A 23,550-nucleotide genomic window follows, 5' to 3' on the forward strand; every position below is an offset into this window, starting at 1 on the left:
CCACCCAACCAACCAACCAATCAAACAAAAAATGCCTTTTCTGGTTCAGGGACTGCTTCATAATACCTGCTGCACTCATCACCACCACCGCCCCCTTTTCAGTCCCTGTGGGCTCAGAACTGTTCCTTAGTCTTTCTGACTAATATAGTTTTGACACTTTTGTTGTTCGATGTTAGGTTTGTTTTGAAGACCGTGTTTCACTACGTAGCCCTGGCTGTCCTGGACTCACTCTGTAGACTGGGCTTGAACTCAGGCTGGGATTAAAGGTGTGTGTCACTACTGCCCAGCCTGGTTTTGACACTTTTATCATAGCCCCTCAATTGGTTTCTGCCTGAGGTTCTTCCCAGCTGGGCTGCCATCAGGAGCTCAGGACTCCTACTCATTTCATTCCCAGCACAGCACTGGGAATCCTCGGCCAAGCGCTGCTGCCAGGTCTCTGTACTGCAAAATGACCAACCTTTCTGTTCTCATTTGACAGCAAACAGGAACCTAAGCTTACAATTCCAATGTAATATTGTTCTTGTTTTGGTTTGGTTGGGGTTTCCTCATATGGCTTTATATAGTCAAGGCTAGTCTTAAACCTGTTAGTATGTAGCTGAAGACAGCCTTGAACTCCCGATCCTCCTGCTTCTGTGCCCTGAGGTCTGAGATCACAGGTATGTACCACCAACCACCTCAAGGTAATAAGGCCAAGGCAAGCAGAGCCAGGATAAGCCCAAGAGCCAGGAGGAAGACATTACCGTAGGAGCTCAGGGAGTTGGTGGCTCCCTTACTTTGACTGGAGAAATGATATGAGTTTGTGCTTTTCCTCTGGGACTCTTATCTCTGAAATGTGTAATTCTCAGGCCCCCAATTAACACAGGGCCAAAAAGAGCAAGGAAGTGGAAAACCCACAGTATTTGATGATCACAAAAGTTACATCGTTAGGATGTTTGTTTCTGTTACACTGAAAATTTGTTTTATTCTTATAGAGAATAAGAATCATCATCTTTGCAAATTAAGTCACCTTTTCCTTTACACTCTGAGTCAAGGGGGCTGTTGTAGTTTGAACAGGCAGAGCATCTGCCTACCCTGCACAAGGCTCTGAGGCCAGTGCTCAGCACTGCAGTGAAGAGTAAATGGAGGGAAGCAGGGAAGGAGGGGCCAGAGAGGTGCCGATGAAGTGCTTCTCTAGTATGTGCAAGGAACTAGGTTTGATCCCCAGCGTGGGAAGAGGGGCGAGGCAAATATGAAAAATATAAAATAATGCAAGCTTACTGATTTGGGGTTTTGAAGTTTAAATATATATCCAAGAAAACCCATTCTCTGGCTTGAGAAGGTGTAAGTCATATGACAGAGAAGCAATGTCAGCTTTCTTGTTTGACCAGCGTTTTACCTTTTGTTTCAGTAGCAGCAGTTTCCAACCTTCCAGGATCCCTGGCCAAGGCAGAGAGAGCTGCAGGGCTTTTGCAGATTCCTGTGTAGAAATTCCTGTCATTGTCTGAAACTTTGAGAGATCTGTGGTGATATTCAGAGGCTTCTCACAAGCCATAAAAATGTAGGTGTGAAGACACCACTTCACGAGGAACTGCCTCACCCGATGCAAACCTCAGTGGCCTGTGCAGATCCAAAGAGGCCCAGGAAAGGTTTCCTCCCTCATTTGCCTCTGTGTTCCCATTGATGCTAAAATGAAGCTGTCCTTCCACTCAGGTGTTTGATGGAGAGAAAAAACTTACCATTGCCCTTGTATGGTGTGTGTGTGTGTGTGTGTGTGTGTGTGTGTGTGTGTGTGTGTGTGTAAGAGATTAATGAACTGTTTGTAGTACAACATGTTGATTTGCTGATGGTTCTCATTGTTGGTATATCGGCCCTTCCAGATCCTTCCTTAGCTTTTTCTGGGTCACATGATTTCATCTCTTCATTCTTAGTCATGATGGACCTCAGCCCTCGGCAGGCTAACAAGCTGGCTGGAAACCTGGAGACTGGCTGTAATGGACTGTCTAGTGAAGCTAACGCTAGGCTTGCATGCCACTTCTTATTGCTAGCGCGTATGTGCTTGCACTTGTTTCAAGATGGCGGAGGCACACTGCAGCCACATTTGTCTGTCGTGCCTAGTGACACAAACAAGACAAAAGCATGTATGGATTTGTCATCCTTCCTCAGACAGACAAATCTTAGATATACTTGACCTTAAAAAGGGTTTGGGTTTGTTGTTGTTGTTGTTGTTTGTTTGTTTGTTTTGTTTGTTTTGTTTTCCAGGGCTGGTGATTTGATAGCCTATTGGTAAATGCCCTGGGTTTGGCAAAGGAAAAAAAGGACTGTTTCTGGTTTAGACTTTTCCATGGGAACAAGGAAATTCCTAATCCAACTCTTTAGTATAGATTTTGCATGGACAATTAATTCAGTCTTGCTTCTTTTAGGGAGGAGGAATAACTAATTCTTACCCCCCCACACAAAGAAAAAAAAAAACCCAAGTATTTGGAATCTACTCTTAGAATCTTATTCTACCGTGAATTCAGGAAGGAGTCCCCCATCCAGGGAAGCAGAAAAGTTGTTGCCCAACTACACCCCAGACACAGATGACAACAAATGCGAGAGTGGGAAGATGGGAATTTTTATCCTTGGTTGCTGATACTAAAAACACAGCGTAGCCCTTTCCTCTGGAAAGGCCGTGGCTCACCCCACTTTTCTCTGCACCTTCTCCGAATCAGGCAGTTAAATGTCTGAAGTGGGCGCAGCCGCCAGACTAGGCGCTGTAGGCTGTGGAGAAGTGGAGACAGACTGGGCAAGCAGCAGCGCAAGGGCAGTCCGCTCTCCCCTCAGGCTGTCAGCCTCTGTGGAGACCAGGATGCGCCTTCCGATGCGCTGGTGCTGCTTTAATACTGAAGTTCCTTTTGAAGGGATTTATGCTGTGTAAGCTTGTGACAAAGCGCAAAGATGTCTCACTCAGTACCTGTGGCTCCTCCCAGCATTTCTCCCACCATCCCCCTACCCTAAGCCTCCAGCCCAGGACCTGGTTCCCCTTCCCCTCCTCCAGCTTCCGATTCTGTATAAACCAGCCATTCTTGGCCATGTGCTATCTTGGCCTCCTGATCTCTTGGCCACTTGCCCTTTTTCCCCTTCTTTCTGTCTTCTCTCCCTCTCTTGGCCCCTGCCCTGCCATGGCCCTGCTTAGTCTGGACCTTTTCAGATGCCTCTGGCAGTAGTCTTCCTCATACCTGCAATAAAACTTTCTCCTCAACCACGCTTAGGAGGGGTCTTGTCCCCATTTTCATTCATTTGTATAAAAGTGGTCATTCCATTTGAAATTGCCTTGCTGTCTTTCCTAGGGTCAATCCTTTATAGTTTTTAATAAACCGGGAGATTGAAGGAACAGTCTCCCAGCTGCCTGTATCGTAATTCTGCCTCCGTTCAGCTTGCTTAAATCTGTAAACATTTAGTCAGAGAGAAGCTGCCTTCCCCAGGCATCTTGACGGCTTTGCGTTCAGGCTCGGCTGTTTTAAGAGCCTTCCCTTATATGCACAGGTTTACTTCTGTAATCTCACCCTTCTAACATTTCTCTTCTAACTCTGGGATGCCAACATGAAAGTCACAGAGCATTGAAAAGGTGGTAACTAAATCCACCAAACACTCCCAGAGCTCTGAGATCTCATGTGGGCAAGACTGAGCTCAGGCCTGCTGGTGTAGGTTTGTTTTGGGGTTTTTTGTTTTGTTTTTGTTTTTGTTTTGTTTTTCCCTGGCTGTCCTAGACACCCTTTGTACACCAGGCTGGCCTTGAACTCACAGAGATCCGCCTACCTCTGTCTGTCTAAGTGCTGGGATTACAGGCATGCAACATCTTGTCCAGCTGGTACAAATTTATAATCACAGCTACCTGGGAGAGGTTGAGACAGAAGAGTAGAACGTTCAAGGCCAACTGGACAATTTGAAAAGACCTTCTTTAAATATAACAAGGTAGCCAGAGATTGGTGATGCACACATCTTTAATCCCAGCCTTTGGGAGGCAAAAGCAGGCAAATCTCTGTGAATTTAAGGCCAATCTGGTCTACAGACTGGGTTCCAGGACAGCCAGGGATACACAGAGAAGCCCTGTCTCAAAAAACCAAAGAGAGAGAAAGATGGGGGAGGGTGCTGAGGGGCACCACCAGCCACAGAGTGTGACCTGTGGAAGGGGGTGCTCTGTGCAGCACCTTCTGTTCAGCTTCTGTGATGAGAAACTTAATCCAGCTGAGCAAGGCAGAGTCCCAGGCTCTCCTACACGTCCTTTCAGCCTGGGCTCAGCGTTCTAGTTCAAGGTCCATGGCCTTATTGACTTAATATTGGCTTATATGCCATATTCAGGGGCTCCTCGATAGGTTATTTAACTTTACTGAGAAGAGTTAGATTTGATTGGATGGCTATTATTTATAGATGAGTACAGAGTCATACAGTCCTAAGCTCAGTGACTAAATCTTGCAGCAGTTACTTTGGGCATTTGAAATACTCTAGATTCTGAAACTCGCTAAGTGGTGACAGTTTATAAAGCAACAGTTTATGTTGGTCGACATTAGTATTAGACTATGAGGTAAACACACTCCTCTGAGAATAAAGCCTAGAATATAAAGAATTTGTGTAGTGTCAGGCTGTTGTGGACAAAAGATCCAGAGTTAGGAAAGGAAGGCAGGTGTGGTGGCACATGCCTTCATCTAGCACTCCCAAAGGCAAAGGCGAAAGGATCACCTCAAATTTGAGGCCAGTCTGGGCCCACACAGTGAGATCCTGTCTCAAATAGTGGGAGAGAAGATGAAAGGGGGAGGGAGAAAAGGACAGGAAGGCATGTAAAGTAGAGCCTGGAGCTCTCGGGCAGCCTTGATGGAGATGAGAAAGTTGGGGTCAAACAGACTAGGCCTCCAAGTACATTGTTACTCCAAGAATTCCTTTGACCCTCGGGACGACCTTGTGAATTAGGCATCATGAGGACCTACAGTTTGTGAGTCAGGTTCTAGACACACACAGTTTCACACTCTGAGGTTCTGAGTGGAGTTAGAAGTTGACACTCAGTAGCTACGCTGAAGATCCTAGCCACTGAGTCATCATTCCCCTTAGCCTAGAGGGCATCAGGAGCTCCATGGAAACCTGTTCCCAGTGGGCCCTTTTCAGCAGTACCCATGGGTATTGGTGTTGCAGCTTTGCAGACTGCCTCTCCCAGCTGGCCAGGTTCTGGTGTGGGGGCCGGAAGCCGTGTTTCCACGTTGGTTCTCAACCCTGACAGGAGCCAGGTAGGCCGGTTAAGGAGCTTTAAATGAATGATTGTTCAAGCTGTACCTCATGGGTTCACCATGTGTCTCTTTAGAGGTCTGAGGACCACAGAGCCCCGCAAACCCTATCTAAAAGTTCTTAGTGTCACACAACCTTATTTTATAACTTTTATTTTAGAGCTTCTTTTAGAAGTTGTATGTAGTATTTGAAAAATTTAATCTTTTGCTTACAAATTTTAAGCCATAGAGCGAGGACTAAATTAGGTGTCTCTGTGCCACCATAGACAACAGGAAAGTTCTGCCTTGTCTGGTTCTGGGTGATCAGGGACTGGAAAGAACACTTGTGTGTAGTTTTCTGCAGGCCCTTGCTGGGTGCCTTGCAAACCCTCGTCAGTGTAATCCCTGACACTATTTGATGAGACGTTTCTTACCTGTTGTGGGGCTGCACAGCAGCTGAGAGCACTGGGTGCTTTAGCACAGGACCGAGGTTCAGATCTCAGCACCACATTGGCTTACAACTGCCTGTAACCGCAGCTCCAGGGGACCTGATGCCTTCTTTTAGCTTCTGTGAGCGCCTGTGCACGCCTGCACATACACACACAAACGCACACAGTCTTTTAAAAGGTGAATAATATTGAACTGAGAGATAATTTTTTTGTTTGAGAAATTAGATTATTTGCTTGAAAAGTTAACATCTTGGAATTTTTTGAGATAGTCTTATGTCACCTCACTTTATAGTCCAACTGGCTTAGAACTTCTCAACCTCCTGCTTCTGCCTCCCCGGTGCTGGGCTTATGGCTTGTGCCACCATCCCCAGACAAAGGAAACGTCTTTTTCAGATCTCCAGTTCAGGTTTAGGGGCTTCTAAGAATAGAGTTTTTGTGTTTGTTTATTGTTTGTTGCTTTTATTCTAACAGATTGATGTTGTTACTCTCTGGGCCTGCATCTCCTTTCCTTTCTATATTGACCATGATGCTTTGCAGGTCTTGTCTTACCTTCAGCATTATATATGTACAATAAAACATGGAATGCCAGCAGTCTGTCTCATAGCACAGCCTGAGCTGATAAGATAATGTCGCATTGGGAACCCAGAACTGCTAAGCAGACCCTGACAGAGTGCTTTGAACCACCGTGTAAAGCCTCTGGCTGTGTCAATCATCTCTGGCTGTGTTAACTTTGTCTTTAGGCATACTAGTTTTCTCATTTCTGTTAAACAAGCCAACATTTTATCTGTTTGATTCTGAGTTTATTCAATGAACTCATAGTGGTGAAAACTTTTTATTATTTAACCATATACACACAGGCCAGAGTGCTGTTGAAAAGGCGCAGCCCTGGCTGGCTTCTGGCCTCTGGTGGTGTAACTGCTTGGAAGGGCTTGAGGAGGGTCACCTCAGCTCCCCACCTGTTTTCCCTGGAGTCCATTTGTCTCACATCCTGTGACAGCAGTCCTCTCACTCGAGATGAGCAAAGAATTCAAATGGAAGAGAAAGTAAAGATACGGGTGGGACCAGGACAAATGGGAGCTTCTCTACCTATGTGCCTATTTACATAATTGTGTTGTTATAACATTCTCTGTATTTTCCTGTAAGTTGATGCTGCCCTAATTACAGATTTTCAAGAGAACACTTTATTGTACCCCAAATTACAGAGTGCTTTAAAAAGGTACCTTCTTACTGGCTTACCAGCTACCTTATAAACTCGTAATTAGATGAAACCGTTCGGGTTGCAGGTGGAAACAGCTTGTACTGTTAACAGATGCTGGTATTGTTACATAATTGAGAACAGCGCTTTCAAAGATCTGTAATATTTCTCCTGTATAAAAAGAAAGCCCTGTTCATTACAGTCATAATGTATCATGGAGACTCGAGATCAGCCAGAAGGCACACGCCCTGCTTTGGGATCTGTGCTACCCTGTAAGCAGGCTTGCCTTTGTGGACGGGAAAGTGCCACTTATTCTGGCAAATTGCTTTTGTGGCCTGTGCACCTACTTGTTAGACAGCATGTGGGCACCTGGCCTTTTTCCTCTGCACATGGGGCTCCTCAGCTACCCAGAAGGGGTGTCCCTGTCCTCAGCGGACTCCTTGGTGCTCCTTCTCCCAGCCGAAGCCTCCCTGTGAGCCTCAGAAGCTTCTGCAGGCAGGCTCCCCAAGAGAGGCCTTTTTCCTTTCCCATTTTTGTATAAAGCTAGTGAGTGATTCCAGGAGTACAGCTGAGGAGTGAGGTCCCTGTTGGTGAGTGCTGCTGGACCTCAGGCTTCATTTTCTGTGCAGTTGTACGGGGACACGGTTGTTTAAGACAGTGGGGATAGATGGAAGTTTGCAACTACAAAAAAGCAACATAAAGCTCCCAAGTTGTGTGTTGTGGATGGACATCTGCAGACTGGCCTCCCACAGGGGACTGTCTTTTTACCTCAGACCAGAGATGCACTGAAGCTGCCACCGACTCATTCCCCAGAGTGTGTGTGCGTGTGTGCATATGCGCACGCACGGATCCATGTGTATGTGTGTACATGTGTGTTCGCATGCACGCTGGCCTGTATGTGGAAGTCAGAAGACAACCTGAGGAAGTCGTCTCTGCTCCTGTTGTGTCGGTCCCAGAGACTGAGCTTGACAGGCCTGACGACAGGCCCCATCAGCCTCTGAGCATCTCAGCAGCACAAGTTGGTGTCCCCTTAGCTCACTTCCTGGGAAGGCATCCTCCTAGAAAGAGCTTTTGAAATATCAGTCCTGTGGGTTTTTTCTTTTGTTTTGTAAATTTACTGTTGTAAATTTTTTTCCTTCAAAAAAGACAAGGCTGTTGCTCACTGCCTAATGATTTCTTATGGCACATCTACAGGCCACACCAAAGGCTGAATGAAGTTTAGGCCTATTCATGTCGTTCTGTGGCAAAGTGCACACAATGCCCTAAGCATTGTCCTGGCACCAACAATGAATAAAATAACCAGAAAACTAAACCAAAACAAAATGAAGTAGCAGTTTGCAAACCCTTGTAGAATAAAGCCCTGACTCCAGCCTGGCAGGTGATGGCCAGTGGGAAGCCGTGTGTGACTGCAGAGTGCTGTGATCAGCTTGTGTCACTGAGCAGTGAGCACTGGGTGGGTTTCTAGTGCTGCAGTTTTCCGTGAGAAGGAAACAAGTGCTGAGTCAGAAAGAACACATTTTTTCCTGCTCACATAAGCCTCACGGACCCTGAGGCAGCAGGTCTAATATGATTCTGGCATTTTGATGGAGGAGTCCCGTGTGCAGGCCAGAGCACTGACTCCAGCTGTGTGGACTGTATTAGGACAGTGTGGTTTGTTTGTATAAGGGAGGGCCTCTGTGTAGCTCAGGTTAGCCCAGGCTTGCCTGGAATGTGCAGGCCCTTGCCTCTGCCACCCCACTGCTGTATTACAGGCCTGTGCCCTTTGCCCTGCTAGTTTCCTGATCTTTAGGAGTTTTGTCCCCCGGAGCTATGGAGATGAAGCGCAGGACCCTCTGGATGCCAGACAGCTAAATGCCCTAGCCCCATTCTGACATGTTTTTATTCTGTTGCATAGGACCCCGTGATGTTTCCTTTGAGGCTTTTGTTAATTATCATGATGTGCCAAACCTTAAACCCTTGAACTCAGCCTCACAATGCACAGGGTGTTTGTTCTAAACAGATCTACAGGGCTGCTTTACCGTAACAATGGTAGCTTCTGGCCATTCCCTCCAGGGCTCAGTGGTGTGACCGAAGCCAGCTGCCTGGTTCCTTGGGGCATCATTTGATTGTCTTACAAGTTCAGACAATATTGGTGTTTCAGGAGACTACACTTTATACAGTGTTTCCGACTTATGCTTTTGGGAGAGATGTCAAATGCCATTGCGAAGTGGGGACATTGGACTCCTAGCTAACTGATGTCCTACATCTGCTCTCTGTGTAAAACTGTGTCCTAACAGTGCTAATTACTAAGCATCTGAATCGTGGAAAAGTGCACAGCAGTAATTTGCACCTTAAAAAAGTGAAAACACACAGAGGCACATGCTTGATTTATGAACTTCCCAAGGGCATGTTCAGTTGTGGCTCCCTCGTGGCTTGACTCTTGTCCAGTGTTGGTTCGTGTGTCTGCTTCCCAGACCCGAAGAAGAGCAGCTAGTGAGAGCAGGGCTTAAACAAGGAAGAACATCTGGAGACAGGCTGGTGCTGTTAGGTCGCTATGCTTTTGTTTGTTTGTTTTGCTAGTTTTAGAACAGCTAGAAAAATATTGCCTTTGAAGCTCTTTCCTGTGATGTGGAGTTAGGAGCCGGGTGGCCAGATTTTAGGGTTCCACAGCCCAGTTACTGGGTCGGTGGCAGATGATTGTGTTCTGTTTGATTCGGACCCTGAGTCAATGCATCTGTGAAGTAGCCTCATGGATCCAAATCACTGTAGAGTTTTTCCCTCCTAACATGGAGAAGAATTTCCAGCCCTCAGAAAACTCCTGCTTTGCCTTGTGGATGGCTCAGAAGCACATGCCCTTACGAGTGCAGTCCAGATAAGATGTCCTGGCTAAGCCACACATTTCGGTGTTTATAAATGGATTTTCAGAGTAATTCAACATACCTGCTATTTGACTGGCAGAACTTTTAAAAGAAATTGTGTTTGCAAGAAGGATTGCTAATTTTTTTTTTCTTGTCTAGTGCTGTACTTGAATTCCCACTCATGGGCAGAAAACAGAGGTTTCAAAGGAACCTTGTCTCCATATGGTTTTCCTCGATAATCCCTTATCCTCCATCTTCAGCTCTCATTCCTTTGCTTTCTTGCCTGTGGCTACATTTCTATCTCTGCATCAATTAGCACAGTGATTTATACAACAAGCAAGCAGTTTAGAGGTAATGGTACACAATTAACATCCCATTCCACCATAAAGGGTATGCTAAACACCCCGCCATTGCTTTCCCTGCCTGGAATTGAAATAAGTGTTTGTCCTAATTCATAAGCTATCTGATGTGAAGTGGGTCCGCTTTGTACTGCGCCGCACCATTAATCTAATTATAGATAGCTGCAAATGAAGTGCTGTCGGGGCTGGGAGATTGAAGAAAATAGCCTTTTGTCATTTAGCATGACTCTGTGAAGCAGGATCACACTTTACAGGGTAATGCCGCAAAATGGAAATCTCAGCAATATTGCTGCCTGTTGCATCTTGTCTAATTACGGCCGCGCTGTAAACACGCCTGGGCACTGAGGTAAATAGAGCTGTAGCTGCGCTGTCATGTGGGCTGTAGGAGAAAGTCCTTCGAGTGCTGTTGGAGTAAATGATGCATCCTGATTGACAGGTACCTTGAGACTGCACTGATGGAGTTGTCACCGCATTATGCTAACAGGCTGAGCCACCGCTGCAGCTGCAGGAAGCCTCTGCTGAGAGGCGCTGGCCTAGTGCTGGCTGGGCGCTTTCACTGCAGCCTGCGCCGTCTTTCACTTCTGTTACTGGATGGAACCTGTGAGGCCCACCACCCCTGGACTGTGTGTTCTCTGTATGTTTTCTGGAGATTTCTCTTTGAAAAGATTAGCTCGTGGGCTCTGTGTTCAAGAAAAGAAACGTGCAGTCTGTGCTTTGGAACCTTGCCTTTCCTTGTGGAACGTGTGTGCTTATTTCTACGAAGAACCAGGAGAATGGAGCACACCGGTGATTTCTGGTCCCACTGTGTGTTTATGGTATAGCGTTTGCTTCCCTTGGCCTTTTGCTGAACTGGAGGTTTGAAAAGACACTCCTCATTTCTGTCACCTCCAAAACGTTAATGATGCTTTTCCTCTGGCTGAAGTAAGGGAAGGTGGTCTTTAGGGAGCCACAAGCCAGCTAGCTTCCACCAGGTGAGCTAAGATGTGGCTTCCAGACAGGCCTGAGGAGAGGAGCCGTAGAACTCCCAGTAGGAAGACAGCCTTTGAAAGTGTGTCTGCCACCATACTTGAGAGCATGAGGGTGGATGTAGTTTTTGGCCAATGCTTCATAACCTTGAGTTTTCCAGATAAATCCAAGAAAAACTGGATTGTTGGCCTACGACTCCATGGACAACAGCTGAGTCATGGACAACAGCTGACATGAAAAAAAATAGGCCAACTGTGTGCTGTGCAGATCTTTCTTTTTTTCTTTTTTTTTAATTTTTATTTTTTATTTTTGAGACAGGGTTTCTCTGTGTAGCCTTGGCTATCCTGGACTTGCTTTGTAGACAGACCAGGCTGGCCTCCATCTCACAGAGATATACCTGCCTCTGCCTCCCTCTGCCCGGCTAACTGTGCAGATCTTAAGTGGCACTGGGGCAAAATTAGTTAGAAAGGAAAACTGGAGCTGAGCCCTTCTTCAAGAGAAATGCCACAGGCTCTGAAACTGCAGCTGAAGGATTTGTAAGGCAGGTACTTCACCTGCAAAGGAGCATGGCCTTCAATCATGGCAACACTGTGGTATATGGCTTGTCAGTCATCAGTACACCTAGAGGGTTCAGAAAGATATTCACAGACTTAACCTCCACTGGGTCCCCAGGGACTAGACAAATAACAGAGCCCCCAGGTCGGAGCTGATGTGGAGCACCTCTTTTCGTCCCGAGGCGCTGGATTGAGGAGTCGATAGCAACTGACAGACTCAGGTGTCTTCTCACATGGGTGAGCAGCCCCCTTGCAGGGGGTAGTGCTCAACTGGGCACACTCCTCTGGAAACCCTCCTGTCTTGTCTTCTGCTCCTTTCTCCCACAGAACCCTGGCTGCGGTGGGTTCCATTGCCTTCCTCTCAGCTGTCCACTGCTTACAGTGTTCGAACTGTGCCTTCTGTTTGCTGTTGACTCTTCTTTCTTTTAAACATCTGGGTGACATTTTCTTGTTAGACATTATGGACACCATAAAATGGTGATTTTACATAATTTGGGCAAATACCTTTCCCAATTGTCATATTTGGATTAAGAAGCCCATCCAAGCTGCTTCCAGAGAGAACCTATTTTCTAATTTACTTGGTGAGATGTTTTTTAAAAACTTTCCATTAGTATGACAGTGGTTTATAAATAGCTTCCTCAGAAAGACATACATGGTATATACTCACTTATAAGTGGATATTAGACATACAATATAGGATAAACATACTAAAATCTGGACACCTAAAGAAGCTAAGCAAGGAGGAGGAACCTGGGTAAGATGATCAATCCTCATTCAGAAAGGCAAATGGGATGGACATTGGAAGAGGGAGAAAACAGGGATCAGGACAGGAGCTTACCACAGAGGGTAAGAATCAATCCAGCAGGGTGTCGAAGCAGATACTGAGACTCATAGCCAAACTTTGGGCAAAGTGCAGGGAATTTAATAAAAGAAGGGGGAGATTGAAAGACCTGGAAGGCATAGGAGCTCTACAAGGAGAGCAACAGAAACAAAATATCTGGGCACAGGGGTCTCTTCTGAGACTGATACTCCAACCAAGGACCATGCATGGAGATAACATAGAACCCCTGCACAGATGTAGCCCATGGCAGCTCAGTGTACAAATGAGTTCCATAGTAATGGGAACAGGGACTGCTTCTGACATGAACTGATTGGCCTGCTCTTTAATCACCTCCCCCTGAGGGGGGAGCAGCCTTACCGGGCTACAGAGTAAGACTATGAAAGACAGTCCTGATGAGACCTGATAGGCTAGGGTCAGATAGAAGGGGAGGAGGACCTCCCCTATCAGTGGACTGGGGGAGGGACATGAGAGGAGGAGAGGAAGGGAGGGTTGGATTGAGAGGGGAGGAGGGTAGGGTCTACAGCTGGGATACAGAGTGAATAAATTGTAATTAATTAAAAAAAAAAAAAAAAGAAACAGCTTCCTAAAGCTAGTAGAGGGAAGGCCTGTGCACTCCTGAGTCCAGAGCTGACCACCCTCCCTCACAGAACCTTTCATCACTCCCTGGCTCTTTTTATTAAACTTCTCTGTTAGCAGCTAGCCTTCAAAAGATCAACAGTGCACTTTTCTTGAACACACACACCCATGACTCTACATAGACATTTTGCAGTCTGTGACAACACTTAAGTAGCCATCACATAAACAGACTTGAGCTCTGCTATTGCTAGGAAGGGCCCTTTCCTCAAATGTCAGCCAGCTAATGGCCACGTGAGGAAGTTCAGCTGATAAGCTCGGGAAGCCCGGGTTCGCACTGAAGCTCCTCCCTTTCTGGAGAAGGCATGAGGACATATCCAGAGTTGTCACCAGGCTGTCTACTTGGGCGAGCCCATATGCTGCACCAACTTGGCCTGTCAGACTTCTGACTCCACATATAGACTGCAGGGCTGACGAGAGGCCATTTTAAGTCGGCCTGTGGTGATCAGGACAGCATCAAAGGCAACCTTAAGTGGAGTAGCTTCTCTTTGCTCTTTTCCTAGTCAGAGAGGTCATTTCTAAGTCAGCCACGTCCAGTCAGAGAGGCCATTTCTAAGTCAGCCACGTCCAGCAAGACCTCTCCTGGGGCACTTACTCTTTGTTATTTCTCACTTGTGATTACAATAAGTCATTTATCCCCAAACAGATTTAAGAACAATAAACAAATACAAAAGGGAAAGGAACATCTCATCAATAACAAAGGCTGTGTCTGAAGCACTGAGTTTTGGGCTCTTTTACATCTCTTTCCAAGCAAAGCAGGGGCCCTACAGAGAAAGGAATTCAGGAGATATGAAAGTTATAAAAATAGTACGGGACCCAGCTTTTGTCAGGATCTGGCCCTCTCTGAGAGGAAATGGTGCTGAGGAGTCTTAGCACTTTGTTCTCATTGAGGCTTATTTGTGAGATCGCTGAGTTAGTGCTTCTTAAGCCTATTTGCTTAAAAGCTAATGGTGAAAAGCTGTCAGATCGTATTCTCAGTATATACCTCCCCCAAATTCAAGGTTCACATTTTGAAGTTAAAGAAAACCAGGGGGGGAAAATAGATCTGAATGCTACATTGAAAGCTAACCCCAGAGTGGAACACCAGCTGGTCACATGGCAGTGCCACCCCAGGTGATGCCAGCTAGGAGGGGAACCTGCCTGTTCCACACACGCCTCTCGTGGGGCTGGAGTCCCCTTTCCAAGGAGACAGGGCACAGATACTAAAACTGTGCAATTTGGCCCAATTATGCCCCTCTCCCCAAGGATTTAATGAGGGACTTGGAAATACAATTCATGGGTGATAAGTAGTCCCTCAGCCCGGAATGTTTGTTAGACTGACAGCAGCATGCTTTTCCCTTGCCACTTATGACTCAGATGAATTTTAATAGGAGCAAAAAGCTTTTATTTGTGCTGTAATTTCACTTAAGAATCATATCCTTCAGAAACTGGCAGACACTTCTATGTCTTGATTGCAAAACACACACTCAGGAGTAAAGAAACATGCAGAAGATGTTATTATTCAACCTGTCACAGTGTCGCAAATCTGCTTGGAACCTCGGCTATCAAAGCTCTTCTGTGGGGCCTCCCCCTACCCGCTTTAAATAGGCCCTGTGAAGAGGCACTTGGAGATTGCTGCTGTCCCTATGCAGAATCAAAGTGGGAATCAGACTCTGCCTTAGCCTCCCTGCCAGCACGATGCCCACAGGAGGCTTTGGGTTACAGCAGCTTTCCTCTAACAGAAGAGAGCTGCCCAGTGGGCAGTTTCTCTCTTCCCCGGAGAGACTGGATCTGGTGGGAACCAGGAATCCGGCGCTGGCTCCAATACCTCAAAGCATTTTGTTTTCTGTTTGGATAGAGCGAATTGTGGTTCATATATTGATCCATGTTTATCTGGGATGTTTCCTGTCCAGTAAGACTTGTCTTTATTAAAAGTCTGATTGACTGGGCTCGTTGGCCCTCCACTTTCGCCAGCCACCTATGAAGATGCCGTGAAAACTGATGCGCCCGGCACTTCCTGTATTTTACAAACCTGGATACTACCATGTCTCAGACCAGAGGATATTCTCATTATATGTCTTTCTCCTGGCTCTCTGGTCATATCAGAAAAGGCTACACGATAATGTACCTAAATAGAAAAAAAAAAAAATTTTTGATGCGAATATAACATTTTATGTTACTGAGAAATATATGAATATAAAAGACTTTTTTTTTTCTCAAAATGAACACTGAAGCCTTTGTCTCACTGTACTGGTCTCCCCAGTTGGAAGTGCTCTGGAGTCTGGGCAGTCTGTGATGGCAGTCTGCTGCCATCTACTGGTATGCACGCAGTGTCACGGCCTTTATCCCGAGTCTGGCGGACTCTGGGATTTGAGCCCTCTGCTTTGCAGCAGCCGCAGGCAGTGGAGTAGAAACACAAAATCCTTTGTTTCCTTTACAAAGTTCTGATATGGTTTTCATAAAGATCCATGATACTTTTTATTTACCACTAATTAATAACTAGAGTCATTCCTTTTAAAAAGCCTGGCTCAGTATGCTCTAGATATGAGTAATGTTGTGTGCAGGGTTTTAAAATATTGATCTTAAAGATATTATTGTAATTTTAACTTAAAGCTAGAACCAGATTTTGAATATGTGCTATTTTAGAATATAAGTTCATCATTTAACTCCTTTCTGCTTTTCTCTTTCAAGTACAAAGTGCATATTTTAACCAAACTTGCAGCAGAACTGAACAAATTCATGCTTGAAAAAGTGACTGAGGACACAAGCAGCATTCTGCGCTCCCCAATGCCCGGAGTGGTGGTGGCCGTCTCTGTCAAGCCTGGAGACATGGTAAGATCCTTTCTGTCTGGGGGACATGCTGGGCTCAGACTCCCCTACAGAAGAATGGCAGCAGCAGGCCCAAGCCCTCTGCGGCCTCTCCTAACCCGGGGGAGCCCTTGGAAGAGAAAGCTGCACGCTCACCCTATCTACCTGCTTCATAGTCGAGTTGTGTTGGTGACAGCACATCCTCCCAAGTGGGGGTGGGGAAGGAACAGAAACAAGGACAGATTTTCTCTTCTTTCTCAAATTTCTAATTTTTCTAAAAAAGAAAAAAAAAACCCTCAAATTTCTAAAATTTGCAGAGACATTTACTTCACATTGCTTCTTACTTCCCAGCCCTCTGGATATGAAGCATCTTTGAGGAATTCATGCCAGGAAATAGCCATGACAAGGATCTTGGATGCAGGAATTCTGAACTAAATGTCTAACTGGGAAGGAGAGTTAGGAAACTTTAATGCTATAATCTGTACAATATCATTGCACTCTTGTAAGGTAGAAAAAGAAATTCAGAACCATAACTGGAAGCTTTATTCTTGACTTTTTAATAGTAAAGCTATATTATCCCTTATCTGCTCAGCCTCATAACTTGCTGTGGACAAATGTGCACATTTTCTTTAAAAAAAAAAAAATCAGCCATTTAGCAGGAAAAAATGGGTTAAGACCCAGCTGGGAGATACACCGGGGCCCTTACGTAGTCGTGTTTTTACATACATGCAGGGAAATAGCAGCCACTGAGAGCACACTCTCCTGGGCTGTTTGTGAATTCTGTCACACATCTGAGTGAAAGCCATTGAGTTACCTAATCAGCTGTAATGACTGCTAAGATGGCGCCTCGCTTCTTTATTAATACAGATAGAGCATCATGTTAGCATTAGCATGGAGGTGATACTGGCTTCTAGAAAAATACTGAGGAAAAGCAATCAAGGTTGGTTGTTTTAAATGATCAGTCCCCAGATTAACATGAAACTGGGAAACTGGCTTAAAGATGGCTTCCCCTGGTGATGCAGGAGAGCTACCAGCTTTTCTAGAAAACCACAAAGGGCCAGGCAGCCCTAACTGGCTGATTCACTTCAAAGAAGTGCTGCTGATACCTGATACCTGATACCAGTCTCCAGAGGTGGGAGAGGTGAGGACTTAGAGGCTGAGGGCTGCCTTCCGGAGGAGCTTCCATACAGGACTGAGGTTGAACATGGGCTCTTCCTTGGTCTTGCCATTAGCAATCACCAACTCACACACTGTATTCTCTGAGTGCTCAGTGAAATCTTCTGCGTTAGTAAACTGTGAAAGGTTTGTTTGTTTTTGTGTTTGGTTCCCTCTACCCTGCAGGGTTTTCTTTCTTTGTTGTTTTTTTTTTTTTTTTTTTTTTTTTTTTGTGTGTGTGTGTGTGTGTGTGTGTGTGTATGTGTGTTCCTGGAAGCCACCCAGTCTATATACTGCCAGCCTGAGCTTCCCAGTCCTAGTTGTGTGGCTTTAATTAGAAAATCATATTTGTGCTCCTTCACCCTCATAAGAAGTATTTACCTTCAATCCTAATTTTCTGACACCTGAGTCCAAGATGGGGAGAGAGAAGGGGTCAGCCTCTTGCCTTGGAGGCTGCTGTCCCCATTTGCCCACCTACAGCTGCTTAGCTAACAGAAAGTGGAGAGATAGCACGCGAGCGGCCTTCTCTTCCCTGTACAGTCTCCTGCATCTGTTGCCCTGACTGCTTTCCTTTCTGTGGTCAGCAAGTTTACTTGGGAAAGCCAGGCAGTTAGCAAGAGGGAACAGTCTGAACCCACGGGCAGCTCTCAGCTCACAAGTGCCCACCACTTCAGTGCTGCTGGAGAATGGCTGAACAAGGGCTGCAGATGGTACACCTTGTGTGTGCCCCTAAGCCAGAGCTCCAAGGCTTCACCCTCATCTTCTTTATAAACACCGTTGTGTCTACATGGTGGCTGGTCAGGTGGAACATACACATCTCTTTATCCCTTGAAGAACTTACTTTCATAATCTGTACCGTTGGGATGTGATAAAACAGTGTTTTCTCTTTGTGAACATTGTCCTGAACCATAAATACTGACGCTAGACACAGGGTGAGGGGTGTGCCAGCTCCTCCCAGAATCTCTGGTTGAACTCTGTGGTTACAAGGACCTCTCCTTGGTCTCAAGTAGAGTTGACTGAAGCTGTTGGAGAAAACGCTGCGTGTCACCGCAGCTCTGCAGTGCAGGCGACTGCAGGCAGGTTGAACAGTAAGAGCTAAGCGAAGCCCCACTTCACCCGTGGCACGAAGATGAAAAGCAATCATTTCTGTGTGTCTTTAGGAAAAACAACTAAGGCCATATAAGCACACTTGTTTTTCTTTGCAGTTCCGTTCACAGTTTAAATTCCCATAACCTGGAATTTCACACTGACCCTTTAATAAGACTCGGTAACAGAATGGTGGGTCTCTTTTGCATACGTGTTACATAAAATTCAAAGTAATAAACCTCAGCTACCTTTTTAAAAACTTAACAATTTGAAGAGTATTTTAAAACCTGAGAAAAAGAATTTGGGTGGCTATGGAGAAGAGGTAAATGCCTCCACAGGGCTTGCTTAGGAAGGTCTTGCTCTTAGTACTGGGGTTGAAGTGTTTCGTTCAAAATAAATGAAGTATTTATTCAAAATTCTCCTTTAGGATTCACACGGCAAGAGCTCCCAATGCTTCCACCTATTAGTTAACATTAGATGAAGCAGCCAGTCACTTTCCAAAAGGCGGCAGAGTGAGGTCTTTACTGTATTGTGGAAGGGATCTTAGAATACTGTAAGTTGCAAACAAATCACAAATTTAATTCAGGAGACAATTGATAGAACAGTTTTCCTAAGCTCTCTCTATTTGCCTTCTAGAAATATTTTACAGTGATCGTTTCCATCTGAGCAAACGCCCATTTTTCTACTGGCCTATCTCACACTGCTGCGCCTCGCTCACAGTGTTATTAGGACTGAGCCTTTAAAACTTCCATCTTTAACAAAAGTATTCAAAACAAATTCCCTGAGCATGTTGGTTGGTACATGCCTGCTGCGGGTTAACATGAGACTAAGTTGATACATTTGCTGCAAGAGTTTTTTCCCTTTGTCTTTAAAAAATAAAGACGTTATGAGCATATTTGTTTCCCTTAACCTTTTAATATTAGACACAAAGCAATAAAAGCTAATAAAAAAGAGCCAACCCAAGATAAGACTGTTTTGATTTTTTTTTTTTTTTTTTACATTGCTTTCAGCTAAGGTTCTTTCAAGCAGTGTTCAGTTCAGATTATAGGTTCATCTAAAATTTGCATCAGAAAGAACTCCCCTTACTGATCCGGAAAATTAGGGAGATACAACTAGAAGACAACATCTCTGTCTTATGAGTAAGTGCTCATTGCTGCTTCCATTGCTGTTTCCGTTGCCTTCAACCTTCACACTTAGGAGCCAGCTACTTCTTGCAGCCCTGAAATGAGGCCACTCCACCTGGTCCCTAGACTGGCATTTAGCAAAAGGACAGTTGGGTCTTTGGATTGTTGCTTTCTTGGACAGTGCCTTAGGCAGAAATAAAAGCAGCAATAATAATTCCACCAGGTCCCACCACTGTCTTCTGTTCCTCATATGTGGTTCTCTGGGGGAGGGCTCCCAGACAGTGAGTGACCGAGGACCAAAAGGCAAAGGAGCCAGGTGCCCTGCTGTGGAGCTTCAGTTGGATGGAGCCTCCTGTTGTCCCAAAGGTCGTGCGGCTGAGCCTCCAGCCAATCTTGGGGAAGAAGCACATGAACTTGGCAGGAGACTTCTTTTTCACGGCTCTAAGAGCCTGCTTGGAGAACTACAAGGCATTGAGGCATTCTTCAGGAGAAGGGTTAGGTCGGGCCTCTAGATAACCGTGTGATGCCCCTTGCATCCCAGCATTCAATACTGACTTGACTGTCTTTCTGGCAGAGGAGCCAGGTTGGCTGTTAGATAGTTTCAGTTCGTGGATGCCCTGATATACAATCAGAAAATGATGGCAATAGTTAATCAACATACTTTATAGCAGTGGTTGTTTAAGCAGTTTGAGGAGAAGCCAGTTTTGCACCCAAACTGCAGACTGTACTCCCCAGCACAGACACACCGTCACTCACTCAGATACACTTTCAAGCCTCTAAATCATGAATCATATAGAAAGTTTGGAGAATCAGCTCCCAGGCACCTGCATGTTCTTCTTACCTTAGCCACATTTGCTTCAGATTTTACTAGTACTAAAACATATATGCCATGAAGTAGCACTGTGACCCTCTCATCTTCTTGCCTGGGCTTTCAATCATTTTTCCAGGTAACATTTCTTTTGAAATGTTTAAGAATAGCTTTTGTTGTGGCTAACATTTGGGTTTTTATTATTTTTATAATATTTAATGTAGTGCAAAAAATTATCAGCATAAGATAAAAATGTTTGGAGGGTTGGTCTGTATAAAAGTCTTGTGCAGGCTTTACAGTGGGTTTATTTTTCAAGGAATGGTCTTCTTGGGATGAAAGAGCCTATTATCTTTATAGCTGACCATTTTCAACCTTACCAAGATTCAAAATACCTTTTCTCTTTTGACTGTCTGTGTGTATATATGTCACTGAGTCCTTTAAAACAACCTGCTGAATTCACAAGGTGGCACATCAGAAAGGCCTCTTGCGGGGGCTCTGAAATATGCCAGTTTCAACCTTTCCCACCTATAGGCGCTGGCTGAGAGTGTGAGCCTAGTTAGAGGGCAGCAGGGAGCCATGTTTTCCTTGATTTTAAGGAATTTCTACAAAACCTGGACTTCATTTACATTAGCCATGATCTGGTTCCTTTCTGAGCCCCCTAATTCCCACTGCACCATCCTAGGAGCTCTGAGGGCAGAGCCGAGTTCAGCACCATGCAGACAGCATGGCTTGAGCCCCAAAGCCCTCAGGCATGCTAGCCATGTGGTCTCCCCTCTCTGTCACCCTTCAGATGAGTGTGCTGGGAAGGGCTGCTCCAGATGAGGGTCAGCAGCTCTGTCCACTGCCTGTCCTCTGTAATTTGACCCAGCCCCATCCTTGCTCAGACAGGGCAGTTCCCTGGGCCCCGCCTCCCTTTGGGCTCTCTATGCGACACATTCCTTCTGCAGGAAAGATCAGGGCATATTTAGCAGCTCAGGAAAAGGAAGCGGAACAGTCAGGTTCTAGCCCGCTTTTTAGTAAATTGAGGCTGTCTCCTTCAGACTGCAGAGACTTGAAATGCGTCGCCACCTGTGTTCTAGCCTTTAAATGTGAGATGGAGAGATTTCTCATTTGTGTGATCTAGTCAGGAGGGTTGATGTGGATCCCTGGTTTTAGGGGGACCAGTGCAGCAGAAGGGGAGACTGCAGTGGGCCCATAAGCCCTTTGAGCCTTCTGTCTCACTTGGCAGAAAAACACAGAACAACAAAAGAAGGCTCCTTTTCCATAAAGGATCGACCCCCCTCATCCCCATGCCTCTTCCCCAAAAGGGGCCTGAATTTTTCAGCTGCACACCGATTTGGTGCTCACTCTTGCAGGGAAACAGGTGCTGTCTGAACAGGCAGGAAACAGTTTTCTTTTAATCGCCGGAATCATTCGGAAGTGCTTCGTGCCCTGCTTCTATACAGCAGATGCTGCGCATTAATTGGCCTGCATAGAAGTGACCCGGGCTCCTTGCAGCGGGCCCGATTTTAGGCAGAGGGTTTAAATAGCTTATTTATTATTTTGTATAATCTGCCGTGCATTATCTGCTCCTGCATGTGTCGTGTTTCATGGTCTGCAGTTTCTAATGTCATGTGGGTTTCAAAACCCGTGTTTCTGTGGTAATGTACTGGCAGCAGGTAAGCTCAAAATACCATCCATCAGGAGCTAATTTTTTATCCAGATACTCCAATGACTGATGAACCTGTCTTTTGTATGAATGTTTAGCACAGTAGAAAGCCATATGCCACTGGCACAGTTTCCTCTGCATTCTTTACAGTTGCTGGAGTGGGCTTCTGGGGGAAGCGGGGGGGGGGGCACAAACTTGACGCCATTTGCATCCTCTGGTCTGTATTTTAAGCACGAGCACCTTTAACACAGCCCTAGGTTGGCTGACGAGAGAAGGTAGGGACCATCTTAAAGGAAACCCGACTCCCATAATGACTTTCTCCATCAGAAATGTGACTGTGCGCCCTTAATAGGAATCCTTGTTTTCTTCCTCCCCGTCTGTTGCCAACAGACCTCAGCCCATTAGAAGGGTCTCCCTTGTGTGGGAAGACCACAGCTGTTACTGTAAAGCTCATCCAGTCACTGTATCACCCCCATTTTGTGGCTCTGAAGGATGAAATTGAGAAATGGAGCGCTGTGCAGTCACCCTTTACGTCTCCAATTTTAGGCCTTTGCCATCATTTTCATGCTTTTATTCCAAATCAAATACCATTAGTGGCTACAGCACCTTCTGATGATGTCTGGTCTCAGGCACAGCTTTCCAGGCTTCACTTTGAGGGTCTTGCTTTTATGTCTGGCAGAGATTCCTCCTTCTCCTCCCCACCCTGTACTTTCTTTGAGCTTCTTAGGGGCAGGGGCAGTTTGCAGTTGGAATGACTCACATTGCCACTCGGGTCCCGTCAGAGCATGTTTTCGGAGAGAGGGGGCTTGTGCTGGGGAAGGTTCTGTATCTTTTAATCTTTGTGGAAGGAGTGAAGGGGCCTTGGTACAAGGAGCTTGGGGGCTTTAATCAGAACCAAGATGTGGCTTAAATCATTAGCACAACAAAGCATACTATAAGCTTCAAGATAAAAGTCCCCTGGGAAAGGAGTCCTCTGAAAATAAATGGAACTTGATAGATTTCCATATCATTTATAACTTCCCTTAATTACACTTGGAAGACTTGCCAGTAAAACTGGGAAATTGGCAGCCTCTCTCCATTAGAGTCATTTTGCCGACCATGGCAAGCAGCTGGCCTTGCTGGATTTTATTTCCCATCACTCACAATTAATCATCAGCTGGAGATGTCTGAGACTCCTCAGCACAGAGCCATGCCGGGTGACATTCAGGCCCCCAAACATGTGAAAATCTGCTGAGTAAATGGCCGAGTTCTCTCACAAGCGTGCTCGTTTGGGGCAAGCCTAGCTCCCACTTAATGAGGGCTGCTCTAATAATCTGATTCAAATGTGAACCTTGACCCTGTGTCAGGGAAGAGGATGCAATAAGCCGGATGAAAGACCCAGGATTCAGGTCTCCAAACTTTGCACCAATTAGACAGCAGAGAAGTACATCAGGCCGACTGCGTTTATCAGAAAGACTTTTGGGGCTTGTGACCATTTAGTAAGCCCAACTCTGGATACATCCTGTCACAATCAGTAAGTCTTTGTCAGATGATTTACAAAAGTGTTAGAGAGTCTGTGTGCAGCCATGCTGCAGGGCTGGCTCTGCCACGGGCACGGTCATGGGGACTGCCCAGTAACTGACGCTCAGGCCTCTTGGGCCTGTGAGAAGTCCAGAAGCTGCCGTAGCGGGCACGGGCTCCATGCTGTGCAGGAGCACACCGCCAGGCAGGGAGCTTCCAGCAGCCGGGAGCTAAGCCCTGAGAGGCCTCTTGGTGGGAAAGGGAGCCTGCCCAGAGAATTCTTTTTTGCTTTTGAAACATAAGCTTGCACTGCATTGATTTCCAGGGGATGAAATAAGGTGGGATTAGCTCAAGCTTGTCTTCAGACATTACACTTGATTTTACATGCATGTGCG

At 45.8% G+C, this 23,550-nt stretch overlaps 1 protein-coding gene and 1 long non-coding RNA gene across 4 annotated transcripts in view; both read left to right on the forward strand.

The window, feature by feature from the left end:
- Positions 1–23,550, forward strand: part of Pcca (propionyl-CoA carboxylase subunit alpha) — a 288,912-nt gene that overhangs the window by 260,146 nt on the left and 5,216 nt on the right. For all 3 annotated transcript variants that reach the window (XM_021644430.2, XM_060391661.1, XM_060391662.1), the window contains one exon: positions 15,718–15,858. In XM_021644430.2, coding sequence (XP_021500105.1) covers positions 15,718–15,858 — 141 coding nt within the window. The remainder of the gene's footprint in view (positions 1–15,717; positions 15,859–23,550) is intronic.
- Positions 15,882–19,043, forward strand: LOC132656542 (uncharacterized). The gene is made up of 2 exons (XR_009594320.1): positions 15,882–18,628; positions 18,712–19,043. It is a non-coding gene; the product is annotated as an uncharacterized LOC132656542 (long non-coding RNA).

The sequence above is a fragment of the Meriones unguiculatus genome, chromosome 9 (genome assembly GCF_030254825.1).
Source record: "Meriones unguiculatus strain TT.TT164.6M chromosome 9, Bangor_MerUng_6.1, whole genome shotgun sequence".
NCBI lineage: Eukaryota > Metazoa > Chordata > Mammalia > Rodentia > Muridae > Meriones > Meriones unguiculatus.